The sequence below is a fragment of the Eublepharis macularius genome, chromosome 2, assembly GCF_028583425.1.
Source record: "Eublepharis macularius isolate TG4126 chromosome 2, MPM_Emac_v1.0, whole genome shotgun sequence".
Lineage (NCBI taxonomy): Eukaryota > Metazoa > Chordata > Lepidosauria > Squamata > Eublepharidae > Eublepharis > Eublepharis macularius.
In genome coordinates, this window is record NC_072791.1 from 73106557 (window position 1) to 73123371 (window position 16815).

Consider the following 16815-nt stretch of genomic DNA (forward strand, 5'->3'; position numbering starts at 1 on the left):
AGAATGGAACAAGTCAGGTGAGGGTACCCTGGATGTGATCACTTTCCCCACAGCACACAGCAGGTGTGAGGAACACCATTTTAAAAATCTTTGGGGCCCAATCTGACTTGGGACCATGGCACAATGGGAGGAAGGGCTCTTACTTTTCCTCATGCTGTTTCCCAAGTCAAAATGGCCCCAAGATGACCCATTTGGAGCTGCATGTGAACAGAACACTGCACATGCAGCTCCAAACTGTACCACCTCCACCTCCTCGAGTTGTTTCCAGGAGACCCACACCTGACTCATTAAAACACATTTGAAGGGCTGGCGCTTCCATTGAGGCAGACGCGGACCCTGCCTTGGGCGCTGAACTCTGAAGGAGGTGCCATGCCGGCCCCCTAACGATCGGCATTCCCTGCAGTGTGCACGCTTCCGTGTGCTCACGCAGGAATTCTCCTCTCTTGGCGCAAGGCATTTCTTCTGGAGTGCAGAAGGGCAGCCCTGTCTTCCTGCTCAGCCAGTGCCTGAGGAGCTTCAAGTTCAGCCCCATTAACAGGGACATTTCTCTCTCTGCCTTATTTTTTCCTCCTCTCTCTCTCTCTCTCTCTCTCAGTTTAAGCCTTGGGTGAAGCTTCCACGAGCAAGAGACACTCTGGGTAGCAGCGAACTCCCGTCTGACCTTTTGTCCCCCTTGTTCCCTCCTTTCTTTCTTGCTCTCCGCACCCCCCCCCCCACCATGTACTCAAAGGAATGACAGGAGGATTGCCCATTGGAAATAATAGGAGAGGCTTGAAGGCCCATTGGAGATAATGGGAGCCAGGAATGCCAATTTACTTGCCTGGGCTCCATTTAAATGCATCACAACACAAAAAATTGCAAAGAAAATGTGGAATGAATTTTCCATAAATGTCTCTGGGACCACATGGAATACTCTGGGAGTGGAATGACAGCCCCCAGAGTGCAATGATGGTCCCTAGCTATAGAGTTTGTGCTCCAGGACAAGAAGGACAGGTTTCAGAGTGGAATGACGGCCCTTGGAATAGGCTCAGTGCTCTGGGACTGGAAGGATAGCCCCCAGAGTGCAGTGCAATGAGAGCCCCTGGTAGTAAAGAAGCATTCTTGGAGTGGAATTACAGGCACCACAATGGAACGACAGCCCCTGGGAGTAGCAGAAGTGTTCTTGGACTGGAATGACAGCCCAGAGTGGAATGACAGCCCCTAGGAATAGAACCTGTGCTCAGGGACTGGAATGACAGGTCGAAGAGTGGAACGACTGCTCCTGGGAATAGGGTCAGGGCTCTGGGACTGGAATGACATCCCCTGTCATTCCACACCCACTGCCATTCCAGTCCTAGACCACTGATTCTTCTCCCAGGGACTGTCATTCCACTCTGGGGCCTCTGTTGATAGATCAAGATGGGTAGCCATGTTTGTCTGTAGCAGTAGAAAGTAGAAAGCAAGAGTCCAGTAGCACCTATAAAACTAACAAAATTTGTGGTAGGGTATGAGCTTTCATGAGCCACAGCTCATTTCTTCACTACTGGACTCTTGCTCTTTTTTTGTGTTGTAATGCATTTCAATGGAGCCCATGTAAGTAAATTGGCATTCCTGGCTCCCATTTTCTCCAATGAGCCTTCAAGCCTCTCCCATTATTTCCAATGGGCAATCCTGTCATTCCTTTTAGTACATCTCTTTCCCCCTCCCAGGCTAGCATCAATTCTACTTCTCACCTTTCCTCAGGCTTTTTTTGGGGGGGCTGCTTTTGGTGGAAAGTGGCTGGTTGTGTGTGCACTGCCACAGAGGAAGGAGGAAGTGAGGTGAGACACACATAATTCCCTTTCAGTCCCTGTGCGACAGGTAGGAGCAAATCACTGTTGTTGGGTTTAAAAATGTTGTTTTAAATTCTATTACTTTCCTCCCCCCCTTCTCCCTTTCGTTCTCCCTCCCCCTTGCTATTCTCCGATCTCAATGCTGCTCCCCCTTCACTCCAGCAGAGCAGCACCCCGCACTGCACCCCCCTCTTTATCACCTTCCTTCTCCCATTCCCTAGTTTACATATATCACCCCACCTTCCCCCTCTCCCCCAATAGTTTATTTCAATATTTATACACCACATGCTTTAAGTGTCAGCTGCCGTTCACTTCAAACCCAAGGGTAGGGGAGAAGGATGAGCATGGAGGGTAGTTCTGGAAAGAGATCTCTGACAAAGGTGATCATTATTTTAAGGCTTGGAGAGGGTCGGAGAAAAAGAGAAGGCTTCAGCTCAGTCTCCCCCTTCCAAACATCTCTCTCCTCCAAGCAGGCCCGGTAAGAGAAGCCCTCCTTCTACTGCCAAGAGTCTCTGGGTTCAGAGAGAGGTGGGAAGAAAGAGAGAGGGAAACTTTTTTACACACACACACAAAAGGAGGTGTGCTTAAAACTTCAATGCAAGTCGCTGTTTCTGCTCACTAAGTAGATTTTTGGCTCACAATAAGAAAAACAAAGATTATTGTTGTTCTCACACTTATTTTAAAATTTAAAATTAAGAAATAAAAATTAAATTAAAAATGTAAAAAGTTTCAAGTTGTGTGCTTTTCATTTTTCCTACATTTCTTCTGTTTTTAAAAATTGGTTGGGGGGGGGCGCAAGTAGGTATCTCGCCTCAGGCGCCAGAAACCCTGGCACTGGCCCTGCACATTTGTAGTATGGCATTTAGCAGAGCCTTGGCAGATTGTGAAATCCTATAAGGACTCTATGGTTCCCCACAAACCTTCTAATTCTCTTCAAAACATAGATAAACTGGCAGCTCTCTTCTCAGCTATGTAGAGCTAAGTACTTAACTAAGATAATTTTAAAGGGGGCAATATGGAGAGAAATGGGTCTTTATCTTTTCTCCTTTTTTCCATCAAAAGCTAAAACAATTGGGGGGAGTAGTAATTTTTGCAAAGCAAGGGGAAATGGTTAAACAACATTCTACTCTCCTCTTTCTGCCCATGCCAGCCCATCTTTAGAGCATAGCCACAGAAGATGGAACAAGATGTCCCATCCCAAGTCAAAAGGCAGAAGAAAACATCAGAGATGGGCTGCCAAGCACAATTGTTCATGAAAGAACTAAGGGAAGAGTTCATGTGCACAATTCCTTAGAATGTTAATACTTAAAACTGTCAGTCAGCCAGGCTTAAATAATGTTCTAAATCAACTGCATGAGAGTTTAAAGTAGGCAAGGAATTATTATTATTATTATTTATTTAATTTATAGCCCGCCCTCCCCACAAGCGGGTTCAGGGCAGGTTACAGAATATATCTTGACTTACTTAAATTGTGTAATAGCATCACTGTTTAGACATAGACAAATTTAGAACAGAATACTATTTACTTATAATGTAACATAGATTTTTTAAAAAAGCAATTTCCATTTCTCATCTCTGGGAAAAATGAAAAGATATCCTTTCTACAATTATGCTTTTCCCTAACAAGAAAATGCTCCTGGAAACTAAGTGAGAGTATGGGGGGCAGGGGGGGGAGGATATATAGATGCAAATCAAATAACATTTTTCTTACCGGGTGGATGTGCCAGGTAAGGGACGACCTGTGTCTACCAGAACACACCAGCAATATCCTGTAGACTGATGACATTGCACTGGCTTGTACAGCCCCCCAGGAGCACATTCAGGTATGACAATCCCCTCACGGGGGTTCTGTCTGGCCTCTTCCAGGGCACTTTGCCTCTCTTGGTCACAAGAATTAATTTTCTCTGGAATAGAAAAGATAGGTGGCAGGTCACTAGCCATGACATACAAAGAGGTGTGTCTTATTCACACTGTTTTGGCAATTCAGGATACCCAGAAAGAGAGTGTGTCTTATTACCTGATCCTACAGACAGGAGTTCAGGGCAACATACACGATCGTCCTCTCCTCTGCTCCCAACTATCTTGTGAGACAGGTTAGGTCAGCAAACATTGACTAGCCCAAGGTCATTCAGTGAGCTGGGTGGTTGAGGCTGCAATCTTGGGAGTAAGCCCCACTGAACAATATAGGACTTACTTCCGAGTAGACTCTCTCAAGATTGCTCCCTGAGGCTCCAAGTCTTAGACTGACATTCTAAACACCACATTCTGGAGTTCCTTCAAAGATCAGAGTCCTCAATGAGAACACTAACGGAAGACAAGCATACCTCAACTTTTCCACCATTATTACTGACCCTTCCCAGCAATGCTCTGTCACAGGGGAAGTTCCAGGATGAAATGAGCTTATCTATGATAACAACAAAATTCAACAGTCCTGATGGCTCTGTCTGAATAGACCTTGAAGGAGAGCAAGAGTCATCTTAAATGCACAGGGGCAAGACTGATGCAGAAAAGAGTCACTGGATATACAGTCACATGCACATGCATCTGACAAAGAGAACTGTGATTCTCAAAAACTTATGCTACAATAAAGTTGGTTAGTGTTAAAGGTGCTACTGGACTCTTTTTGATTTTGCTACTGGATATAAAGAGTTTGAAACAATGGCCTACACATTCAGCACTGTTTGGAGCCAAGTTTTGTTTAAATTGCCTCAGAGAAATACACACTGGTGATGTTAAAAAAGAGTTTTTAAAACTATGCGTACATACTTGTATAGCTATACAGGAACTTGATCAGGACTGAAGGAAAGTAATAATAAGAGTCAACAGAATCTGAAAAACTCAGGCTTCCGCAGATATTTAAACTGACTTCACTTTGCTGACAGGTTTCACATTTTTTAAAAAAAATGGTGACTGTTTCTGTGCTGTACACAGACATAGGAGCCATTCATTAAGAGGCCTATGGGCGTCCTCACAAATCAGTTACATCACAAGCTGTCACATTACTCAAGCACCCTGCCTGACAACAAATTACACCTTTGCTGTCAAGGTGAGGGGAATTATTCATTTATTCAGATGCAGGGAAAGAGCCAAACAATCCCTTCTATGATTCACTTTTGGTTTTCCATTCGTTGGTTTGATGAAACAAGCAAATTGAGGAAAGAGAAAATAAAAATGCTTCATTGAAATGTCTAATTCTAAAAAGCTTCTGCAATGTAGAGATACAAAGCAAAGTTTTGAAACTACGTCTTTGTTCACAGGATAGTGAATCAGTGAGTGAACAGACTGCAGGTAGGTTATTTCATGTTTGAATGCTTTTATTTATTTATTTATTTATTTATTTATTTAATGTCATTTACAGTCCAACTTTCTCACTGAGACTCAAGGTGGATTCCATAGTGTGATTGCTCATTTTCAGCCATTTGACAACAGCTGTCAGGTAGCGACCCAAGATTTCTGCAGATAGAAGTAGGGGGAGCAATAATGAGGCATGGCTTTTGTCTATATTCAGATGGAGATCATCCACTAAAGCTACTAGAGCCGTCTCTGTCCCATGACCGGGGCTGAATCCAGACTGAAAAGGTCCAGAGCACCAGAGTTATCCAAGAAGAACTGGAGTTGGTCAGCTACTGGTCTCTTAATCAGTTTGCCCAGAAAGGACAGATTAGAGACTAGGCGATAACTGTCCCTGTTATTTCTGTCTTGGGGTGGTTTTTAATTAGTGGACAGATAACCACCTGTTTGAATGACCAGGGAAAGGTGCCCCGAGTTAGCGACTGATTTACAATAGACCTCGGTGCTTCATTTATGTGGTCCTTACTCGATTTTAACCACCAAGATGGGCAAGGTTCCAGTGCACAAGTCGTGGCTTTCACAGACGTCAGGATCCTGTTAGGATCTTTCATTGTAACTGATTCAAAGTGGTCCATATGTGAACCAGATGGCATAGTAAGCATTTTTCCATCTTGTCTGTATTACTGCTAACATCCAGATCAGAGCATATTCATACTATTTTATTGGCAAAAAACTTACCAAAGGTCTCACAGCTAATTGTCTATTCTAGCCCTCGTTAGGTCACTCAGCTCTGTGGTAAACCATGGGATTGACTTCTGTCCCAAGGACTGGAGGAGTCAGTAAGGATCAATGTTGTCAATAACTTCAAGGACCTTTGCATTCCAAGCTCCTATAGCAGCCTCAATCAGGGCTGGCGTGCCCATTGAGGCCAGGTAGGCGGTGGCCTCAGGGCGTGAGAGCACTGGAGAGGTGCTGGAGGGGGTGTCGGGGGCAGAGGCGCGCGCTGTGGAGCTGGCGTGGCTGGCCCACAGCTGCAGCAGCCAGCCAGCCCTGTGCCACTGCCGCCACCGCCACCACCACACGCCCCCAGCCGGGTGTAGCAGCCACGAGCCGCTGCCGGGGCAGCGTGCGGAGCGCGGAGCAGCCTCTGCCCGCCACCCCAGCCATCTGCCGGCGAATGCTCCTAGTTTGCACTGTGTGATGACGTCATCGCACGATGATGTCATCATGCAGTCTGTGTCACACGCTGTGCGCGCGCGCACATAGAGGTTGCCACAGGTGCCAGAAACCCTGGCGCCAGCAGTGGCCTCAATAGAACATGTGTCTGGAATTCTAAAAACACCACAAGGTATTTTGGAATCCAGAAGGATCCATGAGCCTTTGTGGGTGAATATTTTTAATTGGTCCCCCTTTTTTGTGGGGTGTTGGTTCTTTGTTCACTTTTGCCTTCAGCAAATGATGGTCTGACCATGGATTAAGTCCAAGGTGCGGCCTCTTTCAGAGAAAAAAAATTTAATCATAAAATATTTGCATGTCAGGTTGACAGAACCCTTCTCCATGTAAAGGACATTTTTTGTATGGAGCTGCATTCAAACGAGTGATACCCTACCTGCAGTCTGAGACAGGTTACTACCTGATTTGCTGTTTGGGTGAACAATGCCTTAGTATTATGAAAACAAGGCACTATATTTTGGTGTTTGAAAAGGAATGCCAATCCTTTTCTGAAAATAGGCATCAAGAACTACACACTGGATTAAAATTAGAGTCAAGAGTGCTTTCAACACAGGAAAAAAACTGCACTCTCATAGGGAGTGGACACATGACATTCTGGACAAGACAATGCTTAGGAAAGACTTGGAAATACTCGCGGCTTGCTATAAAGCTTCAGCCTTCCGTCCATGATGTTTATGCATTCTTAAACAGCCCCCTGGAGTTACTATTGGCTCCAACACAAAATCATGTAACTTATGTGGCTGCACAATTTTTGCAAAGGAATCAACAACAGCTCCACAGAGTGGCTTGAAGACATGAAGATGCTGGCAGGGCAGGGCGAGGCTGAAGCTGTTGTGTAGCAGTCACAAGCAGAAAAGAGTCAGCCTGCATCCAGAAGGCACAAAACTCCCATCGCACATCTGATACAAAGTCTTTATGTCATCCACCAAAAACATGAGAACTTTTTAACACGTAGCAATGGCTGCTTTTTGCAGAAATGACAAGGACCATTCTAAGCCAGTTTGGTGTAATGGTTAAGCGCAGCGGGATTCTAATCTGGAGAACCGGATTTGATTCCCAATCCCCACTCCCGCATCTGAAGCCACCTGGACGATCTGGGTCAGTCACAGCTTCTAGGAGCTCTCTCAGCCCCACTCACCTCACAGGGTGATTGTTGTGGGGATAATAATAACATACTTTGTAAACCACTGTGAGTGGGTGTTAAGTTGTCCTGAAGGGCGGTATATAAATCAAATGTTGTTGTTGTTATTCTATGCTTTTGAAAATGACTGCAAAAATAACTCCCCCTCCAATATTTTTAAAGTACTGAACTGAAAAAAGATGTAACATTTATGTATGTATTACAGGATAATGACAACTGTTCCATGGCTAGAGGGGAACAAATTATTATTTGATAGATCTGTGCCCTTTTCTCTCTCACACACACATCAAAAGGAAGATTTCTTTTTTAGCTAACAAATACAGGCCAAGTGTTCTCCTTCAAAAATAAGACATTAGCACTTATTTAGGGTAAAGGAAATTTTGGACATAAAAAGATGGAACAGAGTGAGGAAAAAAACAAACCTTCCTGTCTGCATGAAAATTAATGAGTATGCTTAAATTAGGAGGAGATGCTGGAGCTGATTTCCCTTGGACAAGTGGGAGAAGGAGGTGAACGGCAACTTGTTCAACATAACAAAGTTGTGAGTGTTAAAAAAAGTAGATCACCACATGATCCTATTTACTTTTAACAGCAGGCTGCCAATAGTGCCAGTCAGCTGCTGCTGAGGAAGCAAGCCTTTTGGAAAGCAAGAAATTCTGACAGGATTTTCTACTATGAGCCAGGAGAAATCTCTGGTCAGTTAGAGCTACTGAGTCCAAAAACATGCCACTGTTCTATGCCCAGGGCTTTCTCCCCTTTAACCTATCTTTCTGAAGCCACAGACTACCCTACAAAAGCAAAGTTTTGTTTATTTGAGAACTACACTTTTTTCTCCTTCTGAAGAGGTATTTTTCATAAAGACATAATTCCATTCATTGGACTGTGCTCACATAGTCTCCTAAACTCATGAAGCCTCCAAATCCTGTCCCCTATGGTTTCTTTAATGATTGATGGAGTAAGGCCTTCGAGGCATTTGTTTGAAAGATGGGCCATTTCTGCTTGGCACAAACAGACAGAAAGGATAGGGTTCAGGGCAACACCAAAGAAAAATTATGATGCCTCGGTCTGTTTGAGTTCTTTGTTGAATAGAAGGCATTTCAGTTGCATTCCAAACCCAACACCCAAATAATTTCCTATACAAATCATTGTGGCTGAATTATTAAGGTAATAACTCGAATAAGTATTTCAGTTAGGGCTATACTGAATGAAAGATGCTTTTAAAAATGTTGGAGCAGTAGTAAAATGAGCCTTCCCTTTTGGAAATTTCTGTTGGGTTGCTCTGGAAGATGAAGAGCGAGGCAAGGACTGACATAGCATGCATTATCCTCACTCTCACATGGCTTTGTTTTCCGTCAATGACATTGTTAAGTAGTCAAAATTAGTGCTATGATGTAATCATGTTCACTATACAATTCACCATTGTCTGAATTGTATTATTATTGTATTACTATTCAAAGGGAAGTAGATCTAGAAAAGAATTGTGCTCAAGCATCAGAGATGAAAAGTATCTGTATAATTTAGGAAGTTTTAAGGAACCATTTTATTCCTCCCACTGAAGCATTACTTTCAGCCTGAAAAACAAAACAGTTGAATATTCCATGTAAAATTAATGTTAAGTTCTATTCAAATAAACTCTTTGGATATCTGCTGGTTTCTAACAAAAAGCATATGAGGTGGGATCTTGTGAACCACAAGTGCATGGGCAGTCTCGGCAGCCTTCTGAGAATCAGCAGAGTTTACTATAGAGGTGAGCACAGACTGGGAAAAACCCACAGGCCCTCAGGCCATGATCTGTTGCATTTCATGGACTACGAACTTTTCACGGACCTTTGCCAGTTCGCAGACCAGTTCATGGGTCTGGGCCCACCAGTCAGCTGGAGCAAGAGGGGGATTTAAACTTCAAACTGCTCAGAGCTTTAACTCTCCCTTGCTCCAGCTGATGGGCGGGCTCGCCTGTCAGCTGGAGCAAGGGGGATTTAAATGTTAAAGTGCTTCCAGCACCACTGGCAAGCAATGCCAGGAGCACTTTAATCCCCTCATGTCTGGATTTACGGACGACAGACCAATGGACCGGCCAAAACGTCATGGAGTTCTTGGAAAACATGACCCGCCAGTTCATGAACACCGAACAGAGCTGGTCCATGTCAAATTTTGGTCTGTTTCCAGGTCTGTCCCCACCTCTAGTTTACTAGCAGAGTTTCTGTTGCTGCAAAAGGCTACCTCAGTTCAAGAGGCAAGTTGCCTAATTCTTTTTCTCACAGTAGTCACTAATCTCATGGTCTTTTCTCTGTGGTGTTCCTCTGACTCCAGGTATCAGTTTTTTGAAAGTCTCAGAAGGCTGCTAGGAAAGGAGGAGGTAGAAAAGATCAGCAACTGCAAGTGTCTTCCAGTCATAGTTTGTAAGATTCAACTCATGGATTTTTACAAAATCAGTATTGTATTGAAGCTACTCACTATTTTTCATTAACATTTCCAGCACTGCTAAAAAAAAAATTCTTCCTTTATTATTTTTGCCGCTCTGAGAAAGTGTTGCTTATTTATTTAAATCACCCTCACCTGCCCTCAATGACACAGTCATTCAGTCAAATCTGATTGGCAATGCAGCATCATGATGTTATTCTATTCACTATTCCCTGTTCAGACAGGATCCAGGAAGGAGGAAGCAGCAGCAGCAGTTGAAGAGGGAAAATGTGTCTATGGGATCCTCCTATGTACTACCACTGGCTTTTAACGATAGCATATATACACATATAATTACACACGTTGTCCAAGAGGTAGCTTACTATGAGTGAGCTCTGTTGGTAGAGTAATGAAGAAGGGAAAATAAGGCAAAGAAGATATGGAGACCAGAAGAAAAAAATGAGAAGGGGTAGCTAAGGACAATCTACTGAACATTTCTTCCAATTAGATTTCAAACTTTACATTCCAGGAATGCCCACCTGCCACTCCCACTGAGAAGACTGCGGAAAAATGAACTAGTTTGAAACAGATACACCATAACAATCGTAACAAAATGAATACAATTTAATGTGTATGCAAAAATAAAAAATAACCCAAAATATCCATTAGAGGCGTAAAACAGTAACCAAATACAACTTCAAACAAACATGTTTTAAAACCGAAATCTTTTTTCAGTATTTAACTGAATATTAACAATTTCAAAATTAAAATCTTGCTAAATGTTCACCAAATATTTATGAACAATTTACAGGTATTTTTTAATATACTTCTCACCCATATTAACATCAACAAGGTAATTCAGAAAGTAGCATACCATAACTTCAGATGACATTAAAAGTATGCTCAATTTGTGTTCCATCAGAGACTGGTTTGTAATAACCATCATATAAGAAATCTATGTTATTTAATAAAATTGAGTACTCCAAGTATTACCAAAAAAACCAAAATTCTCCAAGAAAACAAAATCAGAATAAGGGAAAAGGCCATTTTCAGTGCAGTCCTAAGCACAATTACATCCTTCTAAGTCAAGTGGCTTTAATAAGCTTAGAAGGGTGTTATTTGGTTTGGCTGAAAAAGACACAAGATTTCCAAAATGGTGCATGCTCAAAATCCCTGTGAATCTTCCCCTATTCTACCAGTAGCATCAAGCAAACTAAAACATGTGCAAGATGAAAACTGCAGTTCCCTGCCACCACGCCTCTTGAGACAGGGGAAACCTTACAATGTGAAGACGTTATGTGGTACATTTTGTTTTACTAAATATTCTTATGATAACTTCACATGCCACAAAGTCCTTGTGTTTGTTGGCAGATGACATAAGGTCTTTGCATCAGACATTCAATGGGAGTTTTGTGCCTCCCAGATTCACACACATCTTTTTAGCCTTGCAAACACACCACATGATCACCACCAGCACCAGGGTTTCCGGCGCCTGCGGCCACCCTTTTGTGTACGTGCGCACAGCGTGCTCACACGACCCCAGACTGTGTGATGACGTCATCACGTGACGACATCATCACACAGTAAAGCTGGGGCCATTGGCCAGCAGGTGGCTGGGGCGGCACGAGGAGGCTGCCCACACTCCGCACGCCGCTCCGGCTACCTGCCGTCCCTGGTCCACGGCTGCTGCGCCTGCCCAGGGGCGTGTGGCGGCAGCGGCAGTGCGGGGCTGGCCACTGCCACCGCCACCGGCACGGGCCAGGCACGCCAACTCCATGGCATGTACCTCCATCCCCAGCACCCCCTCCGGCGCCCCCTCTGGCCCCGCGGCCCCTGCCTCATGGCCTCAATGGTGGCACCAGGCCTGCACATGATAGAAGCAACTTTAACCTCCCTCTGTGCCATTTTTGCTTCCTCAGAATGCCCCATGGAACCACTATTGGCTCTATTTACAAAATTATGTTACTTATGTGTCTATTACAAAAGAATCAAAAGTGGTTCCATAGGGCAGTTTAGAGAAGCAAAAATGGCATGCAAGAGAAGGCTGAGAGCACTTCTACCTGCATGTCACAGTCATAAGGAGAAAATAGCATGCATTGGTTTGGGTGGCACAAAATTCCTAGTTATAGAATCATAGAGTTGGAAGGGGTCTTATAGACCATCTAGTCTAACCCTCACACTGTTCAGGAACAGTCTAAGGCATTTCCGACAAGTATTTGTCCAGCTGCTCATCACAACCCTAGGCAGCCAATTCCATTGTTGAATTACTCTTAATGTGAAGTTTTTCCTATTGTCCAGCCAGTACCTTCCCTCCTGAAGTCCTATCCTCTGCTGCCAACAGGAACAGCTCCCTTCCCTCCCCTAAGTGACAGCCTTTAAAATATTTAAAGAGAGCAATTATGCCTTCTCTCAACCTCCTCTTCTTCAAACTGAACCTTTCCAAGTCCCTCAATCTTTCCTCATAGGGCTTGGTCTCCAGGCCCTGGTTGCTCTCCTGGTTGCTCTCCTCTGTTCCTGTTCCAGTTTGCCCACATCCTTTTTGAAGTGAAGCCTTCAGAACTGCACAGGTGGGGCCCTACTGAACATCTGATGCAAAGTCCTCACAAACACAAGTGCTCTGTAACGTGTGGCCCTTAGTTGCTACTTAGGGTATTGGCAGGACAGGGGTAGAGAAAGAACAGAGGAGAGGCCTTTGTTGGAATCGCATGTTCTTAAGTTCTAGATCCACTTCACTGATACTGTTAATTTGTTGTTATTTAACAGTATAGCTGTCACCATTAGGGAAGGTGAGATAGCCTTCTGCAGGTGGCAAGTTTCGGAGTATTATCAGAATTGTACTATTTACACATAAATTATTGTTGCATTTTTACTACCATTAGCTGCTCTATTGGATTTTCTGCTCCATGCAATAAACTTGTGTTCTGAAGACAGCATACAAAGCACCAAAAGTTAAAGCTGAAACATGGTACGATCAAAATGCGCTTTGTGCACTCTGCTCTAGGGATGTGTGCTTCGGGTTTCCAATTCATGTTTTTAACCCAGATCAAGCCCAATTTGGAAAGATTCAGGATTCTTCAGCATTGCTGAGCCAATTCGGAAATCCCGAAGCAAAGCTTTCCAAAGCAATTCATATCTCTTGGGAAAGCTTCGGGCAAAGCAGCAGCAGCCATGCCCACAACACTTTTCTAGCTGTTTGCATTGCCGCTTCAGGATTCAGATTATTCCGAATTGTTTTCCTGCTTCGGGTAAACCCGAAGTGGGAAACCCGAATCTTTTTTGGGTGCACACCCCTACTCTGCTCTTAATCTTGACACAGCTCTTATCAGGATTGGGATTGGAGTGTGTGTTATGTGCCATCAAGTTGCCTCTGACCTACGGCAACCCTATGAATGAAAATGCCCTATCATTAACAGACTTGCTCAGATCCTGCAAACTGAAGGAAGTGGGTTTTTTATTGTCAAGCCATCTCTTTTTAGGTCTTCCTCTTTTCCTACTGCCTTCCACTTTTCCTAGCATCATTTACTTTTCCAGAGAATCTTGTCTTCTCATAATGTGACCAAACCGCTCTGAGTGGGCATTAAGTTGACCTGAAGGGTGGTATATAAATCAAATGTTGTTATTATTATTATTAAAGTACAATAACCTCAGTTTTGTCATTTTAGTTTCTAGGGAGAATTCGGGCTTGATTTGATCAAGTGCCCACTTATGTGTCTTTTTGGCTGTCCATGGTATCCGCAAAACTCTCGTCCAGCATCACCTATCAAATGAATCAATTTTCTTCCTGTCAGCTTTCTTCACTGTACAACTTTCACATCTTGTCAGGATTCAGACTAGAGTGAAGGCGTAAAATAGTGCACCTTGCCAATGTATCTGGAAAGCATCTCCCAGAGAACCCGGACCAACAATGCTAGGGAGGAAACCGAGGGCACTTTTTGTTGTGGCGAAAAGCAAAGAGGTCAATAGTGGGAAATCCCCAACATTGGAAGAAAGGGTGAATATATTGCTCCTTGAGTGCCCACTCGTGGCTGGACACAGCAGACCTGCTGAGAGCATCTGTTGTCCTCATTGGATCAGCCTGCAATGTGTATGGCTGTGATACTGAAGTTGTGCACTATAGCCCATTGATATATTGCTGATGCTTCTGTATTAAAGGCTAAAGATCTCATACTCCCTTGTCTGTTTAAGTAGAATGGTGTTGTGGTGTGGTCAGTAGCCACTAGCACTCACCTTCCCTGTAGAGGAACTGCAAAAGGTATTAATGCAAATCTAACTGCCTGCAACTCAAGCAAATTTATTTGCATCATCTTTTCCACAGAGAACCGATGCCCACTTGCAAATATACCTTGGCAGTGCCAACCTGATAGGGATGCATCTGAAAAAAAACTATCAGGTGACTTAACATAAAATTCTACTGTTGTGGAGAGATTAGAGTACTGAAGCCACCAGGACATTGAGAACAGATTTGGGAATAGGAAACCTCATCCACTGGGACATAGAAGCGGGGCTGAATTTACATAGAAACAATTTTGCAGGGGACTCATATGGGGCCTAGTGAAAGGCACTACCACAGTAGTGGATGCCATGAGACCCAAAAGGCTCTGGATAGAATGTGCATAGAATGTGCATATGCTACCTCAGGCTATAGAGGCACAGACCCTTGGCTCTGAAGTTGCAGCATGTCAGTACTCTGAACTAGCCCATTCTTTGGAACTGGACCTTAGACTAGGTCAGATTTGATAGAAGAACCAGACACTCCCAGATGGGACCTTGGATCTGACGTAGGCTCCAATCCATCACCTGATGAGATGGTGGGAGATCGTCTACCAATTTCACCCTCTGAGGACCTGAGATTGTACAGAGGAACAACTCATATGGATGGCAAAATCCCTAGAATTGGATATTGTTATGTTGGATCCCAGGCCATCAGATCCAATATTGAAGATGCTATACAACACTGACACAGATCCCATAGCTTTTCCAGTTCTATGGGTTTGCTGGATATTGCATCCAACATCTGGTTAAAGCCTGTATCCGCAGCCCCATCAACACGCAACTTGGAAAATATACATAAAGTAGAAGAGAATGGATGTGAATTCTTATTCACACATCCCCCAGCCAATTCTCTAGTGGCAGAAGTTTTGCCTTCCAAAAAGAGGGCTGGCAACCACTCTGCACCTCTTGACAAGAAAGATAATGTTAGATGCCTTAGGCAGGAAAAACTACACTTCTGACGCCCTGGATTTTAAGGTAGCCAACTATAATGCAATCATGAGCAGATACCAAATGTTTTTATGGGACCACATGACTCAACACATTGACTCCCTCTCAGAGGAAAACAAGGATAAGGTGATTCAAGCAGAAGGAGTCAAGTTGGCTAAACAGCAGCTGGTAGAAAATAGCAAAGACGTGAAACCACTACTGATAAAGGTTAAAGGAGAAAGCGCCAAAGCAGGATTACAGCTGAATATCAAGAAGACAAAAGTAATGAAGACTACTGAATTACACAATTTTAAAGATGAGAATGAGGAAATTGAAATGGTTCAAGATTTTCTCTTCCTTGGCTCAATCATCAACCAAAGGGGAGACTGCAACCAAGAAATCAGAAGATTGAGACTTGGAAGAGCAGCCATTAGGGAACCAGAAAAGATCCTTAGAGATAAAGATGTCTCCATGGGGACAAAAATCAAGATAATCCAAACTATGGTATTCCCCCTTACTATGTATGGATGTGAACGCTGGACAATAAAGAAAACTGACAGGAAGAAAATTGATTCATTTGAAATGTGGTGCTGGACAAGAGTTTTGTGGATACTATGGATGGTCAAATAGACGAATAAGTAAGTTCTAGATCACATCAAGCCTGAATTCTCCCTAGAAACTAAAATGACAAAACTGAGGCTATCATACTTTGTTCATATCATGAGAAGACAAGACTCTCTGGAAAAGTCAATAATGCTAGGAAAAGTTGAACACAGTAGGAAAAGAAGAAGGCCCAAAATGAGATGGCTTGAATCAACAAAATAAGCCACATCTTCCAGTTTGCAAAATCTGATCATGTTTGTTAATGAAAGGATGCTTTGGAGGTCTTTCATTCATAGGGTCACCATAGGTCAGAGGTGACTTGATGGCATCTAATACACAAACACACACTATTGTCCTCCCAAGCTCCAATAACTGTCCATGGGGTTCCACTAAAGTGCTTTGACATTTCATCCTAACTTTGCATGACACCTTGTTCCCCTGCCACCTTGCTGCTCTCTCCATTTCTCTTAATTTCCCCTCCTGCCCCTGTGTGCCTTAACAGCAGCTGTGAGGGCTGCAGTTATGACTTTGAGCCTGGAGTCATTTGTTTTCTTTCTTTGGAGGCAGGAGGGAGACTGAATTCTTTGGGAATGATTTATCACATGGCAGCAGGGGTGAACCTCATTTATTTGTCTAGCTGCATATGGTTTTACCTCCTATGATTGCACGCTGATTATTATATGGTGTTATTTTTCCCAGTTGTATACTTTGCACCTTTTCATAAGGTTAGATTAACTGGTCCCCAATGGCATGTTATTCATTATTTTGTTTGCCAGCTGTCTGGAAGGGCTTAGACTCCCAGCTCTTCCCATCACTCTTTCTCTTCAGACATACCTGTCTCTAGATGAGTCAACTTGAAGTTTATATTTAACAACGATGCACCGCACCAATTCTAATGCTCAGATTTGTCTTGAAGCTTTACAACAATGGATTGAATTCTGATGTTCCATCACTTCCAATGAAAATTCCACATTCTCATCCAAAATTTTCTGACCCTACAATAGAACTGCTTATAAATCATGCTTACATGAATGAACGTTATGAACTCTAATAGCATTTGCATTCCCTAGGAATTTCGAATCTTTTCACATAAAGCCTCCATATTTTAATCACATCATGCCATTTCATATGTACCCT

General features: G+C 43.4%; 1 protein-coding gene across 1 annotated transcript in view; it reads right to left on the bottom strand.

The window, feature by feature from the left end:
• The window catches only part of SMOC1 (SPARC related modular calcium binding 1), a 153004-nt gene that overhangs the window by 34002 nt on the left and 102187 nt on the right, over positions 1-16815 (bottom strand). Inside the window, exon 8 of the mRNA XM_054969947.1 lies at positions 3523-3715. Coding sequence (XP_054825922.1) covers positions 3523-3715 — 193 coding nt within the window. The remainder of the gene's footprint in view (positions 1-3522; positions 3716-16815) is intronic.